Source organism: Gekko japonicus, unplaced genomic scaffold (assembly GCF_001447785.1).
Source record: "Gekko japonicus isolate JY-2015 unplaced genomic scaffold, Gekko_japonicus_V1.1 scaffold5623, whole genome shotgun sequence".
In the NCBI taxonomy this organism is placed as follows: Eukaryota; Metazoa; Chordata; class Lepidosauria; order Squamata; family Gekkonidae; genus Gekko; species Gekko japonicus.
In genome coordinates, this window is record NW_015167227.1 from 25,383 (window position 1) to 41,663 (window position 16,281).

Genomic DNA, 16,281 nt, shown 5'->3' on the forward strand with positions numbered 1-16,281 from the left:
GGAGTTTGTGTATAAGTTCTGATGAAAGATCCATTCTGCAGCGTTCTAAAGTGTGGAGGGGGACAGGGAAATAAGTGACCAGATGGCTTTTCAAAAACCAAGCTGTTCTAGAGCCTTCCATGGAGATAGATCAAGTTGGGTCGCTGTGTTAGGCTGTCTGTAGCGGTAAAAAACAGCAAGAGTCCAGTCGCACCTTACAGACTAACGAAGTATGTGGCGGGGGAGGAGCTTTCGTGAGTTACTGCTCACCTCTTCAGGTGTCTGAAGAAATGAACAGCGACTCCCAAAATCTCCTATCCTGCCACATATTTTGTTAGTCTGTAAGGTGTGACTGGACTCTTGCTCTTTTCTGCTGTTCTAGGGCCAGCTCTCTCTGCACGTTCACCTACACACAAGTCCTGCTAAAGTGAACAGGGAAATCAAAAGACCTCGTAGGGCTCCTGTTCTTTGCAATGTGGGTCACGCAGAGGACGGCTGTCCAGTGGAGAATCCCAAAGCTATGGGTGCGGAATTCGAATTTCTCCCCTTCACCATAAACCTTACTGAAAGGATGACGACTTTTAAAAATAGCAAAGTCTGAACTAGATCACGACCTGTTCCGTGTCGAAAGCAGGGCTTGTGTGTTAACAGAAACGGAGAATGCGGGCAAAAGTAGCCAACTCCTGCCTCCCACCTCCTCTTCACTTGAACAACTATTCTCCAATCTCACCTCTTATACTGGCGGGCAGGCTGGAAGATGTTCCAAAGGCCCTGGAGGACAAGGGAATAATCATAACCGCCTCCCCACATTTTAGACACAAAGAGGTGGAGACATATATGAACTCTGCCCTGCTCCATACCCCAGTCATGTCGAGTTTGGCAGTAATATGCATAAACTGAGGGTGTCTACTGTGATCAGGTGAGCCTGCCCATGAACATGGTCCAGACTCAGGGCACTTAGTAGTCATGGGCCAAAAAAAGTCACATTTTGAGGATAATTTTGAACACATCAGCTGTCAACGGGGCTCACAAATGCTGCAGTTTTCTGTCACCTGAAACGAGAAACTTGGGGGGTTTTGTCCTACTACATGAAGCAATTTTCCTGTGCAGCTTCACAGCTTTTTATTTATCGACGGACTTTTGTTTTACTACCTTTCAGATAGGAGATTTGCAAGTTGGTTCACATTTTGGCAGATGCGTGCCAGTTGGCCGAGATACATCTAAATAAGGTCCCGGGGGGAGTTCACAATATTTCAGAGGCATCAGCTACGGATTTGTTTTTCTGAACGTCCCAAGAGCTTGCAAGAGGTACCACGGCATTAGACGACGGCTTCATTCCAAGGCTGCAAGCCTATGCATACTTACACAAAAGTAAGCATCACTGAATTCTGCGGGGCTTACATCCAAGGAAACGGGCTCAGTCGCCCGTTGATATTCAAGTGCGTTCTCAAGTGGGCAAGGATTAGAATTCTTCTTCTGCACGGAGCGTCCGCGATTCTTTCAACTTCATTAGTTTTTCAACGGCAGAAGGGACTGAAATTTCTCCATGTATTTTGTTGTCTCTCGTCCGGACGTTCACGGCGCGGTTTGCTTTTTCCTTTTCCCCAACCACTGCCAAAAAAAAAAAGGACTCAGAACCTCAGTATTTGGTGTGATACCTTCATTCACACGCATCTGACTACCATTGGGACAGCTGGATAACAAAGTAACAGCACAATAAGAATTTTTGGGTTTAGTTGTCAAGATGCAGCCGACTTAAGCAACCCTGCTGGGTTCTCAAGGCAAGAGACATTCAGAAGTGGTTTGCCACTGCCTGCCTCTGTGTAGCAACTCTAGTCTTCCCAGGCGGTCTCCCATCCAAATACAGACCAGGGACGACCCTGCTTAGGTTACAAGATCGGGCTAGCTTGGGCTATCCAAATGATGGCAGCGGCGGCAGCGGCAGAAGGGATTTGTACCCTGCCCTTCACTACCCGAAGGAGTCTCAGAGCGGCTCACAAACTCCTTTCCCTTTCCCTCCCCACAACAAAAGAGGAGAAGAAGAGATTGGATTTATTCCCCGCCCTTCACTACCCGAAGGAGTCTCAGAGCGGCTCACAAACTCCTTTCCCTTCCCCTCCCCACAACAGACACCCTGTGAGGTAAAAGAATACCCGCCCTTCAAGTCTCAGAGCGGCTCACAAACTCCTTTCCCTTCCCCTCCCCACAACAGACACCCTGTGAGGTAAAAGAAGAAGAAGAGATTGGATTTATACCCCGCCCTTCACTACCCGAAGGAGTCTCAGAGCGGCTCACAAACTCCTTTCCCTTCCCCTCCCCACAACAGACACCCTGTGAGGTAGAAGAACAAGAAGAGATTGGATTTATTCCCCGCCCTTCACTACCCAAAGGAGTCTCAGAGCGGCTCACAAACTCCTTTCCCTTCCCCTCCCCACAACAGACACCCTCTGCGGTAAAAGAAGAAGAAGAGATTGGATTTATTCCCCGCCCTTCACTACCCGAAGGAGTCTCAGAGCGGCTCACAAACTCCTTTCCCTTCCCCTCCCCACAACAGACACCCTATGAGGTAAAAGAAGAAGAAGAGATTGGATTTATACCCCGCCCTTCACTACACGAAGGAGGCTCGGAGTGGCTCACAAACTCCTTTCCCTTCCCCTCCCCACAACAGACACCCAGGGAGGTCGGTGGGGCTGAGAGAGCTCTCTTGAGGACTGCCCTTAAGAGAACAGCTCTGAGAGGACTTGTGATTCACGCCAGCAGCTGCAAGTGGAGGAGTGGGGAACCAAACCCGGTTCTCCCAGATTAGAATCCGCACTCGAAACCACTATGCCCAACCCAACTGAAGAGTAATTAATGAACAATAGCCCTAGTGTAAGAAAGTAACCCGTCTTTCATTAAAACGATTGCACCATCCAGTTTACAAAATGAACATCTTACATTATTTCAGTCACGTATGCCGTCTTGGCGTTGGGGAGGGTGGAGACCCAGCAAAGCCCCTTCTCTTAACCCACAAAAACCAACTGCACTCTCTGCTCGCATAAGCAGTTTTGGAGTTCTCCTTCGATAAAGAAAGGTGGATTATCAAGAGAACAGCTTAAGTAGTTACACATACCGAAAATAAAATTATATTGAGCCAGTTGGGCATTTCTTATTTTCTTGTTTAACGTGCAACTCTGGTCTAGGTCCACGTCAGCCATGAAGCCGGCATCGAAAAAGTCACTGCAGATCTAAAGAGGGGGGGGGAGATGGGGGTAATATCCTCATTTGATCCACATCATCATGCGTATACAAAAACTACTGCTTGGTAGAGCGATCCAAGCTTCCCGTGCTCAAGGAATCCCCTTTTGTCTGCCATCAAACTCCTCCAGGTTGCAAGGAGCTATGGAATGCAGTCAGAAGAGCACACTTCATATGTAAGGGTCGCCCAGGAATATACTTGGAGAGATGATCCTGAAAGATAGGTGGTTCCTAAGTCACAAACAGCTTTATCGGTCATAACCAGGACCATTAAGTCCGGTGGAATACGTGAATTGAAACAAACTCCAGATAGTAAGTAAGCCTCAGCACTTGCACCAGCGCAAGTTTCCAGACTGTCTCCAAGGGCCGCCCCACGTACAACATGTTACAGTAGTCCAACCTTCAAGTTACTGTAGCACGAAACAGAGTGGCCAGATCGACCAAGGAGAGATAGGGCCCGATTTCTGCACAAAATGCAGAGAGCAGAATGCAATTTTAGCCACTGTCTATCACTATCATCCTCAGAATGTCACACAATTGTTGCCCGCTCTTCATTCCTGTCGTATCGTCTGCTCTTACCTCCTGAGCGTATTCTTCACAAGTAGGCCCCACGGGAACCACCATGACCTGTCGAGGAGACAGCCAGAAAGGCCTGCCCAGAATAGAAACACAGACAAGATAGCAAACCTCCTTTCACACCCTGGGTCGATCACCAAAAATATACCTCTGATTAGACCATTTCTAGCCCAATCCTCAGCTCAAAAGACTTCGATATGAATAAGCCTAGGCCAGGGGTGTCGAACTCATTTGTTACGAGGGCTGGATCTGACATAAATGAGACCTTGTTGGGCCGGGCCATGTGTGTTACAAAATGTAACGCCAAGTAGCGGAGATATAAACTTTATAAAGGACACAAACACAGCGGGTTGGGGTTTTTTTACCTAAAATCATGCTTCAAACGTTAGCACTCTTGCAATATTTTGTTTATCTAACAGGGTCTGATACCTGACGCCTCTTGCTCTGAATTATTGCATCAAAATGTCTGTGCTATATGCTGTTCAGGTGTGTACCTGTAAGCTGCAAACCTATGAGGACGCAGCAGCAGCAGAACTGGAAGAAGAAGCAGAAGACAGCCAGTTCCACTGCGGGCCTGATAGAAGCCCTCCGGAGGCCTGATCCGGCTCCTGGGCCGCGTGTTTGACACCCCTGCCCTAGATCTTCTTAGGCCAGTGGAACAAAGACCAAGAACTTTGCCTTAACTGGGTGGCCCAAGAGGCTGTGTGAAGGTGAATATTTTCCCTTCCCCGCTATTTCATGCAAAACACTCATAAAATGCCGAAATATCCTCTTTTCCTCCTGCCCTGATAACCCTAACAGTCCACTTCAGGTGCTCAGGAGCAACAAGCAGTTCGACTGGAACTAAAGGAGCAGTTCCTAGGCAGACATGAAAGATAAAACCCACACGTGATGACCCCCGGCCTGAAAGACATCCGGCTTACCTCAACCAGAGGCAGGGTCTTTTCGGGCCTGGCCCCGACCTGGTGGAACTCTGTGACAAACAACATCCGTGCCCTGCGGGACCTAATGCAGTTCCGCAGGACCGGTGAGGCAAAGATGTTCCACCAGGCCTATGGCTGAGGACAGAGATGGGTACCATCTTGCCTATGGTTGCCACCCTCCAGGTAGGGCCTGGGGAACTCCTGCTTTTACAGCTGACCTCCAGCCGACAGAGATCAGCTCCCCTGGAGAAAATGGCTGCTCTGAAGGGTGGACTGTATGGCATTGGACCGTGCTGAGGCCCCTCCCCTCCCCAAGCTCCGCCCTCTCCCGGAGCCACCCCCAAAGTCTCCAGGTATTCTCCAACTCAGACCTGGCAACCCTATTCTTGCCTGGCACCAATGTTCCCTCTAAGGTGAGTTGGTGTGAGCTAGCTCACAGTTTTTTTAGCCTCCGGCTCACAGATTTTCATCTTCGCTCAGGAAGGAACATGGCTCCAGAGCAGACTGATTTACGCAGCAGCCAAATCGCTCGCTCACAACTTTAATGCCAGGAGCTTGGTCTTCAGAACATGGTTCCAAGCAGCCGGCCAGCAGACCCACCTTAGGTACACCCTTCCCCAGAATCCTTTCCTGTGGGAGTGCACCTTTCTTCCTCCCCCCCGGGGGGGGGGTTAACAGTATAATTTGATTATTTTTAGCACCATCTGAAATTGTTCTAACATTGTTTTGCTTTCAACTGTCTTACTGATTTATGAATACGTTCTTATATCATTGTCTACCGCCCTGAGCCTTGTGCATACAGGGGAGGGCGGTCTAAAAGTCCAATCTAAGAAATAATAATAATAAACACCAAACAGTTCCCCATTTACTGTACACCCCAACTCACCACTTCCCACCGTAATTTTCAGCTAGGATGGCTATCATCCGCTCCACGGAGCCCAGAATAGCTCGGTGGACGATCACCGGCCGTTTCTTGTCGTCGCCATCCTTGCTGCGAAAGAGAAAAACAATGCGCTATATTGGATGCGTTGTATTGGAAGGGTATCCCTAGATACTTAAAATGTCTACCCTGCTCTAATACTATTTCTGTTGAACTCCCGTCTAAGTAATATCCAAGTTCTTGAAAAAACAAGGATTTTTGAGTTTTCGCAATTTAATTGGAGCTTATTAGATGCAAAGTATTCAAAGCATCTATTCAGAAGACGCTTCAGACCCACTCGAGGAGGAGGAGGAGATTGGATTTATACCCCGCCCTTCACTCAGAGTCACAGAGCAGCTTACAGTCTCCTTTCCCTTCCCCTCCCCACAACAGACACCCTGTGAGGCAGGTGGGGCTACGAGAGCTCTTTCAAGGACTGCTCTTGAGAGAACGGCTCTGAGAGAACTGTGACTGACCCAAGGTCACCCAGCAGCTGCATGTGGAGGAGTGGGGAATCAAACCCGGCTCTCCCACACTACAGTCCACGCTCCTAACCACTACACGAAATGAGCAGGACATTAATAGTGTGTCATCGGCATAAAGTAATGGGGATACATGTATAGAACCGAGTTTAGCACTATAGACAGTGTTCCCTCTAAGCTAAGTTAGTGTGAGCTAGCTCATAGTTTTTTAGCCTCCGGCTCTCACATTTTTCCCTTCGCTCAGGAAGGCCGGCTCCAGAGCAAACACATTGATGCAGTAGCCAAATCGCTCGCTCACAATTTTTATGCCAGTCGCTCATAAAGTAGCATTTTTGCTCACAAGACTCCACAGCTCAGAGAGAGCATCGGCTACGGCCATCAGCTCCAGACAAAGGTGGTGCAAAATCATTAAGAAAAAAATTAAATAACGAGGGAGCTAAAAGGTTAACCCTGTTTAACTCCTTTATTAGTTGGAATTCTGGGGGTTAACTTTCCAGCCAGGGAGCCTTTAACCTGACAGGTCGTAAAAGCATGCCATTTCCTGATGAGCAAAAGAAATCTCTTATCAATAAGATACAGTGATGACTTGATGTGATATTTAAATTTTCACTGTATGAGTTTTTCCTCCTTTTCCCTCTTATTCTAACAAAGATGCAATCTGTCTTGGTTTATTCCGTATGCCATTAAAGGTTCGATTTGGACTTGGGTTTCAATTCATAGAAGTCGCGCGGCTGAGATTCGCACCCGGGCACTCATTTCGCAAACTTACCCAACGTAAGAAAGATTAAATCGGATGGGTAGCTGGAAGTCGAGTTGTATAGTCGCGCACTGATGGTAGCGGCCAATGGCGTCCCTGATTGTAATATCGATCTGCAAATGACCGTAGGACCCAATAAATGCCCTTGTTTGAAAACCTGTAATACCTTTTTAAAGACATTCGTGCCGCGGCACAAAAAGATTTACCAACCTTGGGACCATAAAATGCTCCGTCTCCTGTATTTAGCTTCCAGGGCTCCCCGAAGTCATCCAAGCTGTTTTGGAGTTGCTAAAAAGTTTGTTATAGGAATAAAAACGCAACATGAACTTATGTAGGCACAGCCACAGTAAGTATGTCTTTGCATTTATTCATTCATTCATTCATGCACGCTCACAAGTATTTATATCATGTTGCCAGTTTGGTGTCGTGGTGTAGGGAGGGGAAGAGAAAGGAGTTTGTAAGCCGCTCTGAGACACCTTTGGGTAGTGAAGGGCGGGGTATAAATCCAATCTCTTCTCTTCTTCTTCTTCAAGGGCAGTTCTCGAGAGAGCTCTCTCAGCCCCACCTACCTCGCAGGGTGTCTGTTGTGGGGAGGGGAAGGGACAGGAGTTTGTAAGCCGCTCTGAGAGACCTTTGGGTAGTGAAGGGCGGGGTATTAATCCAGTCTCTTCTTCTTTTACCTCACAGGGTGTCTGTTGTGGGGAGGGGAAGGGGAAGGAGTTTGTAAGCCGCTCTGAGAGACCACTGGGTAGTGAAGGGTGGGGTATAAATCCAATCTCTTCTTCTTCTTCTCCCCCCCCCCCCGTTTGGACTCAAAGTGGCTTCCAGAACACTGTCCCCCTCTCCTCTGTTTTCTCACAACAGCCCCCTGAGGCAGGCCAGGCTGAGAGTTTGAGACGGGCCCAAGGTCACCCAGAGAGCATCCGATGGTAGAAGTGAGGATTCGAACCCCAAACACCCAGCGTTCTGAGCCCACCACACCACGCTGGCTCCTTCTAAATTGTAAAGCGAGTCCAGTGGACTAGAGAAGTGAATTTTAGTCAATTTATTTGATTAAAACCACGCCGCTCGTTTTTCTTTCCTCACAGGAAAATACAACACATTTCCGTTCCACAATTTAAAGCCGTCCCTAAAGGTTTTACATTTCAAACTGACTTGCTTTAGAATAGGCCAGGACTTGCCCGTCAAGCAAGTAGCCTAAGCATCCCAGATGTTTTAAACTTACTAAAAGCCTACTCCAAAACTTACAGAGACAAACAGAGGTGGTTCAACATTGCCTGCCTCTGCATAGCAACCCTGGGCTTCCTTGGTGGCCTCCCAGCCAAATGCTAACCGGGGCTGACCCTGCTTAGGTTCTGAGATCTGACGAGATCAGGCTAGCCTGGGCTATCCAGGTCAAGGCAAGAGACAAACAGAGGTGGATCTCCATCGCCTGCCTCTGCACAGCAACCCTGATCTTCCTTGGAGATCTCTCATCCAAGTACTATCCAGGGCTGACCCTGCTTACCTTCTGAGATCTGACAAGACCGGGCTAGCCTCGGCCTTCCAGGTCAGGGCTATCGAGCTCTACAAGTACCAAAGCTGCTGAACGCATCAAGCATCCAGACTGGCATCATCTCACCTTGAGACAACTTCAACTTTTGTTGGATCCAGCTCATTCAAAAAGGCACCAGATGTCCATCTTGCCTCCCCTGCTCACAGAAGCACTGACAACAACCTCCATTTCCGGACACAGAACCCTTCCAAACAATTTTTGGCCTCCCCGAGGACTGGAGTGTTACATCTCTTCCGAAGTTACCTTCTCCGCCTGGTCCCAGATCGCCTTTTCTCCGAGGAAGTTCTCAGGCCTCGTAGAGAGATGCAGTTGAAAGGTGAAGCCGAAGACGGCGTACACGGACTGCAAGAAGTCCAGGCAACCTTTGACCAGTGGACTAGAGAAGTGAATTTTAGTCCATTTATTTGATTAAAACCACGCCGCTCGTATTTCTTTCTTCACAGGAAAATACAACGCATTTCCGTTCTTTAATCTAAAGCCGTCCCTAAAGGTTTTACATTTCAAACTGACTTGCTTTAGAATATGCCAGGACTTGCCCGTGAAGCAAGTAGCCTAAGCATCACAGATGTTTTAAACTTACTAAAAGCCTACTCCAAAACTTACATTTCCATCAGTTATCATGGGAACGACCTAACTCTGCAAGTGGTAGAGGAAAGTGGCATTGAGTTGCAACCGGCTTATGGCGACTCCTCATGGGGTCTTCGAGGCAAGAGACGAACGGAGGTTGCGCCTTCGCCTGCCTCTGCCTAGTGACCCTGGACTTCCAGGGCTGACCCTGCTTAGCGTCTGAGATCTGGCTAGCCTGGGCTATCCAAGTCAACGCAGAGACAAACAGAGGTGGTTTGCCACTGCCTGCCTCTGCGTAGCAACCCCGAACTTCCTTGGTGGTCTCCCATCTAAATACTATCCAGGGCTGACCCTGCTTAGCTTCTGAGATCAGATCAGGCTAACCTGGCCTATCCAGGTCAGTGCAGAGACAAACAGAGGTAGTTCAACATTGCCTACCTCTGCATAGCAACCCTGGGCTTTCTTGGTGGCCTCCCAGCCAAATACTATCCAGGGCTAACCCTGCTTAGCTTCTGAGATCTGACGAGATCAGGCTAACCTGGCCTATCCAGGTCAGTGCAGAGACAAACAGAGGTGGTTCAACATTGCCTACCTCTGCATAGCAACCCTAGGCTTCCTTGGTGGCCTCCCAGCCAAATGCTAACTGGGGCTGACCCTGCTTAGGTTCTGAGATCTGACCATATCAGGCTAGCCTGGCCTATCCAGGTCAGTGCAGAGACAAACAGAGGTGGTTCAACATTGCCAGCCTCTGCATAGCAACCCTGGGCTTCCTTGGTGATCTGTCATCCAAATACTATCCAGCGCTGACCCTGCTTAGCTTCTGAAATCTGACCAGATCAGGCTAACCTGGGCTATCCAGGTCAAGGCAGAGACAAACAGAGGTGGATCTCCATCGCCTGCCTCTGTGCAGCAACCTCGGACTTCCTTGGAGATCTCTCATCCAAGTACTATCCAGGGCTGACCCTGCTTACCTTCTGAGATCTGACGAGACCGGATTAGCCTCGGCCTTCCAGGTCAGGGCTATCAAGCTCTACAAGCACCAAAGCTGCTGAACGCATCAAGCATCCAGACTGTTCCACAGTCACTCTGTAAGGTGATCCGCCTAATGTGTTTGGCATCATCTCACCTTGAGACTCATTCAACTTTTGTTGGATCCAGCTCATTCAAAAAGGCGCCAGATGTCCATCTTGCCTCCCCTGCTCACAGAAGCACTGACAACAACCTCCAATTCCAGACACAGGACCCTTCCAAACAATTTTGGCCTCCCCGAGGACTGGAGTGTTACATCCCTTCCGACGTTACCTTCTCCGCCTGGTCCCAGATCGCCTTTTCTCCGAGGAAGTTCTCAGGCCTCGTAGAGAGATGCAGTTGAAAGGTAAAGCCGAAGACGGCGTACACGGACTGCAAGAAGTCCAGGCAACCTTTGATCTCTTCTTCGATCTGCAGTTTTGAAGGAAAGAGACGCTGAGGCCAGAAATCTCTATCCTGCTCCCCTCCACCACTTTGGTAAGTCAGGTACACTCATGAAGCTGCCTTATATAGAATCAGACCACTGTCAGTATTGTCTATTCTGACTGGCAGCCGCTCTCCAGGGTCTCAGGCTCGTCTCCTGCCTGGTCCTTTTAACTGGAGATGCCGGGGATTGAACCTGGGACCTTCTACATGCCCAGCAGAGGCTCTGCCACTGAGCCACAGCCCCTCTTTGCAGCTCTCCAGGGTCTCAGGCAGAGGTCTTTCACATCAACTCCTGCCTGGTCCTTTTGACTGGAGATGCCGGGGATTGAACATAGGACCTTCTGCATGCCAAGCAGAGGCTCTGCCACTGAGCCATGGCCCCTCTTTGCAGCTCTCCGGGGTCTCAGGCGGAGGTCTTCCACATCACCCACTGCCTGGTCCTTTCAACTGGAGATGCCGGGGATTGAACCTGGGACACTCTGCACGCAGGGCAGATGCTCTGCCACTGAGCCACAGTTTGACTGGAGATGCCGGGGATTGAACCTGGGACGTTCTGCATGCTCAGCAGAGGCTCTGCCACTGAGCCACAGCCCCTCTTTACAGCTCTCCAGGGTCTCAGGTGGAGGTCTTTCCCATCACCTCCCACCTTGCCCTTTCAACTGGAGATGCCAGGGATTGAACATGGGACCTTCTGCATGCCAAGCAGATGTTCTGCCGCTGAGCCACGGCCCCTCCTTACAGCTTTCCAGGGTCTCAGGCCGAGGTCTTTCACATCACCTCCTGCCTGGTCCTTTTAACTGGAGATGCCAGGGATTGAACCTGGGACCTTTGGCATGCCAAGTAGATGCTCTACCACTGAGCCACAGCCCCTCCCCTATTATACATAAACATACGAAGCTGCCTTATACTGAATCAGACCCTTGGTCCATCAGACCCTTGGTCTACTCAGACTGGCAGCGGCTCTCCAGGGTCTCTGGCCAAAGTCTTTCACGTCACCCACTAACTGATCCTTTTAGCTTGAGATGCCGGGGATTGAACCTGGGACCTTCGGCATGCCAAACAGAGGCTCCACTGTTGAGCCACGGCCCTTCCCCAAAGCACCCATCCTTTAAAGCAATCTCCGCTCCACCTCTTTACCTGCTCCATGGCACAAAAGATATGGGCGTCGTCTTGCTGGAAGCGCCTAACGCGAGTCAAACCACTCAGCGTCCCCGAGAGCTCATTCCGGTGGAGAACGCCAAAGTCCGCCAATCTCAAAGGCATTTCCCTCCAGGATCGGGGCCGGTGAGCAAACATCAAGCTAGGAGAGGAGTGAAACCGTTTATTAATGCAACTAACTCACACACCTGCCGGGTGTCTCAAAATTAAAAAAAACCAGCCCAAAGGCTTAGGAGGCTGTACAACACTGATGTTGGAGTCTCCTGGATATAATGGTCAAGGGATTGTTGTTGTTATTTACCACATTTGCACACCATCTTTCTATCCCCTGAGATAGATCAAGATGGGTAGCCATGTTAGTTCATCTGTAGCAGAAGAAAAGAGTCAGAGTCCAGGAGCACCTTAAAGACTAACAAAATTTGTGGCAGGGGAAGAGCTTTCGTGAGTCATGGCTTCCCGCTTCAGATACAGCTAGACAAAGGCTTAGGAGGCTGTACAACACTGACGTTGGAGCCTCCTGGGTATAATGGTCAAGGGACTGTTGTTGTTATTTACCAAATCTGCACACCATCTTTCTATCCACTGAGATAGATCAAGATGGGTTAGTTTATCTGTAGCAGTAGAGAAGAGCCAGAGTCCAGGAGCACCTTCAAGACTAACAAAATTCGTGGCAGGGGAGGAGCGTTCGTGAGTCACGGCTCCCTGCTTCAGATACAGCTAGAAAGTGAGTCCATCTGTCCTATATATTGGAAAGTGGAGTGATTTCAGATGCCAAATAATACTAGCAGGCAAATTACAATAGGAGGTGTGATTGGATCAGGTGTGATATGCAGAGGAAGTAGCAGGCGAGGACAAATCAGTCTTGGTAATGAGACAGCAAGCCTAGGTCTCCATTCAGTCCCGGTGGATGCGTTGTCTTGAGCTTCATTATCAGAGGCTGCTGAACTGCAACTGATAAGGAAGCGTGAGACGATGCAACATCCTGGACTGAATTGAGATCTAGGTTTCCTGTCTCATTATCAATGCTGATTTCTCCACGCCTACTACCCCTCTGCGTATCACACCTAATCCAATCACACCTGCTATTGTCATTCACCTGCTACTGTCATTCGGCATCTGAAATCACTCCACTTTCCAATATATAAGGACAGATGGACTTCCATTCTAGCTGTATCTGAAGAAGTGAGCAGCGAGTCATGAAAGCTCCTACCTTGCCACATATTTTGTTAGTCTTTAAGGTGCTACTGGACTCTTTCTCATTTCTTGCCAGTTTGGTGTAGTGGTTAAGTGCGCGGACTCTAATCTGGGAGAACCGGGTTTGATTCCCCACTCCTCCACTTGCACCTGCTGGATGACCTTGGACAAGTCATACTTCTGATAAGAGCTGTCCTTGAAAAAGAGCAGTTTGTGTCAGAGCTCTCTCAGTCCCACCTGCCTCACAAGGGTGTCTGTTGTGGGGAGGGGAAGGGAAAGGAGTTTGAAGCCGCTCTGAGATTCCTTTGGGTAGTGAAGGGCGGGGGATAAATCCAATATCTTCTTCTTCTTCTGTCCACTGAAGGCCACCAAGGTTGGCCAAGAGTTTGAGTGAACAAGAGACAAAACAGAGGAGAGCATCAGAAGATTACCTTAGTGGTTGGATAGGTTCATATGGGCAGGGAGGTCAGCCAAGAAGAACATTCAACTGCCCACTCCCGGAAGCACGGAGCAGAGGTCAGCAGAAGGAGAGAGTTGGGTGCTATAAGCCCTGTCCCCTTCCAAGCTAAAGCTCTGGAGCTAGACAGGCCAAGACCAAGTATCAGCTCCGTCCTGCAGGGGACGATTTGTCGGCGTTGGATAACCCCCCACAGCTGGTGAAATCCAGGCAAAAATGCAGTTTTGTATACGTGTGTGTGTGTGTGTGTGTATATATAAAATTAACTCAAGTTTTATTAGCTGTTGAAACCTATTTGCCATAATAATAAGAAACAAATCTTAACAAAGAAGTACAGAAAATAAGCATGAAAAGATCTCAGTGGGGAATGTTTTCTTCCAGTCTTCTTCCAGTCATGATCTCTAGCCTTTGCAATTCCTCAAGGCTTATTTCGAGAACCAGATATAACTGGATTCAGAGAACAATGTAATTTTGCAACAACAACAACAAAATGCAGGAGCTGCTGAGGCTACGCTTTGCATGCATTCTCCACCAGCCAAATGGAATCCCAGAAATTACTGGAGCTGGAGTTAATCCAAAACTGTCTGCCCGGCTCACTGTACTAGCAACTATTATAGCATGCAAAAAGTGGGACCTGCGATACTCGCGCGCGGGGGGGGGAGTATTCCTAAAGGCTCTGCACTGAGGAGGAAGCAGCTGCAGGTAAGCCTCCCCCCCCCGGCACCGGCAGCGAGGCCTGAGCGCCTCCCAACTGCTGGACCCACCGCAGAGTTCCCAGAACGTTCTCTATGCATGTGCAGGGAACACTGTTTTACTTTTGGGGGAGATTTAACTGTCCCCCATATATTTTTTTAAACTTTTCAGATTTTTCTGCACACCTGGGGACTGCCCCAAGTGTGCAGGAAAATCTCTCTGCCCCCCCCCCAAGTGCCCCCGATGTGTGGATTTAGATATCCGCACAGAGGAGGCCTCTTGGCTATTAGTATACAGATAAATTAAGAGTTTCTGAACTGAGATTTCAGTAGGAAAATGGATCCACACCTTGCACTCAAGCATGAAAAAGTCTATGTATCCCATTTTCTATTTTCTTTTCTTTTTAACAGACTGAATGGTTTACATAAATAATTACATAAATAGTTAGTGATTTAAAAACAAAGCACAAACCAGTGTCCCGGGCAGTTCATGGGCTTAAGAGCAAACGTTTCCTTCTCGGACTCAAACGAGAACATGTTTTCACTGTAGTGTTGCCAGTGGCCGGAGACTTCCCAAAGTTTGCTATTGTAGATATTGGGAGAAAGCACTTCCGTGAAGTCACGCCGGTGATATTCCTCCTGCACAAGTGAAATCGACTCATGAGTGTGTGATACAAGGGGCGCTTTCACACTTAGCAACAATTGCTCTTGACAGGCTCAAAAATACTTCTCGCTCAAATGCAAAAGTGTACCCACTGCGAGCAGAAAAAGGTCGCTCAAATGCAAAAGTGTACCCACTGCAAGCAGAAAGAGGCCTGGGACCAGTGTTCCCTCTAAGCTGAGTGTGAGCTAGCTCAGTTTTTTAACCTCCAGCTCACAGATTTTTGTCCCAGCTCAGGAAGGACGGCTCCAGAGCAAACTAACTGATGCAGTAGCCAAATCGCTCGCTCATAACTTCAATGCCAGTAGCTCACGAAGTAGAATTTTTGCTCACAAGACTCCACAGCTTAGAGGGAACACAGACCACCACCTTCCTAGAACAGACTAACAATGCAATCCTAGAACAAAGCTTGAGTCCAGGGGCACCTTTAAGATCAACAAAGTTTTATTCAAGACGTGAGCTTTTGTGTGCAAAACACACTTCCTCAGACACACTGAAAAGGAAGTTATTGATGCATAAGGTCTAACACTCACTTTAATTACTTGTATTTATTAACTTCTATGACCAAAGGTCTTAAGCCTACCTGAGGGACCGCCTTTCCCCGTATGTTCCCCCAAGAGCACTATGGTCTGGGGCCCAAAACCAAGTTTACAGTCGAAGTAATCAAGTCTAAGAGACCTAAAATGTTAAAACAGGAGTAATTAGTTAAACTATCATTCATTTAAATATCCATTTAAATCATAATAACTGGGTGCATGCCAAATTCTGTTAAGTTGGGTCAAGCTTTTTTGTTGCTTTACAGACAAAACTATCATTAAAAATTTAGTGACGGAATAAGTGGTTTCAGGATTAGTATCTGCCAACAGATAGGGGACCACTCAGAGTTCAGTAGGTAATTGGTGTTTGGTAAGAACTGGAGTGATCCAAATCGATCTAGGAGTCAACCACTGATGATAATAGAAGATGGCCAAGGGTTTCCACAGCTCCAGTCGCACAGTTGTATAAGCGATCCGAGCACGGGACTTTAGAAAAGCAACCTGTTAACTCAGCAGTGGGAAAAGACTTACGCCTAGCAAGAGTGAAAACACGTCTATAACTAGGTAGTTTTAGGGATCTAGTATATGGAGGAATACTCACTTTAATAAAACTGATGAGCGTACTGTAAATAAAGGCACCTCTGGGAAGGAAGAAACAGCTTCCGGGACTGAGATCATGAAAGAAAAAGAGTTCTTGTTCCTGGATTGAAAGAAATTGGGAATTAAAAGAAGGAAACGTTGAGTCGGCGATTCTTGTTTTGCACAGTCACGTCACACATGCATCAAAATTCACCTGCAGCCGGTTTTCCTATAAAGGACTCCAGCAGGGATGGAGACAGGCGCCCTTGTGTTGCCCTGCTACTATTTTCCCCACGATGCTCCCTGAAATAGCAGTCGTGCTCAGAGGCAAGTGTGCAGAGAGAATTATAGAATCATAGAGAGTTGGAAGGGACCTCCAGGGTCATCTAGTCCAACCCCCTGCACGAGGCAGGAAATTCACAAATACCTCCCCCTCCACACACACCCCGAGTGTCCAGAAGACAGCAAAAAACCCTCCCGGATGTCCGGCCAAACTGGCCTGGAGAAAAATTGCTGCTTGAATCCAAAGTGGAGATCAGCATTTCTCTGGGCGT

At 48.4% G+C, this 16,281-nt stretch overlaps 1 protein-coding gene across 1 annotated transcript in view; it reads right to left on the reverse strand.

Annotated features, from left to right (window-relative positions):
• Positions 1 to 328: 328 nt before the first annotated feature.
• LOC107112106 (probable threonine--tRNA ligase 2, cytoplasmic) overlaps positions 329 to 16,281 on the reverse strand; it is a 19,471-nt gene continuing 3,518 nt past the window's right edge. The window contains exons 5-15 of the mRNA XM_015413178.1: positions 15,750 to 15,848; positions 14,424 to 14,590; positions 11,588 to 11,750; positions 10,417 to 10,435; positions 8,672 to 8,790; positions 7,084 to 7,161; positions 6,886 to 6,986; positions 5,602 to 5,706; positions 3,796 to 3,868; positions 3,092 to 3,206; positions 329 to 1,590 (exon numbers count right to left, since the gene is read on the reverse strand). Of these exons, the coding sequence (XP_015268664.1) occupies positions 1,442 to 1,590; positions 3,092 to 3,206; positions 3,796 to 3,868; positions 5,602 to 5,706; positions 6,886 to 6,986; positions 7,084 to 7,161; positions 8,672 to 8,790; positions 10,417 to 10,435; positions 11,588 to 11,750; positions 14,424 to 14,590; positions 15,750 to 15,848 (1,188 nt within the window). The 3' untranslated portion in view covers positions 329 to 1,441. The remainder of the gene's footprint in view (positions 1,591 to 3,091; positions 3,207 to 3,795; positions 3,869 to 5,601; positions 5,707 to 6,885; positions 6,987 to 7,083; positions 7,162 to 8,671; positions 8,791 to 10,416; positions 10,436 to 11,587; positions 11,751 to 14,423; positions 14,591 to 15,749; positions 15,849 to 16,281) is intronic.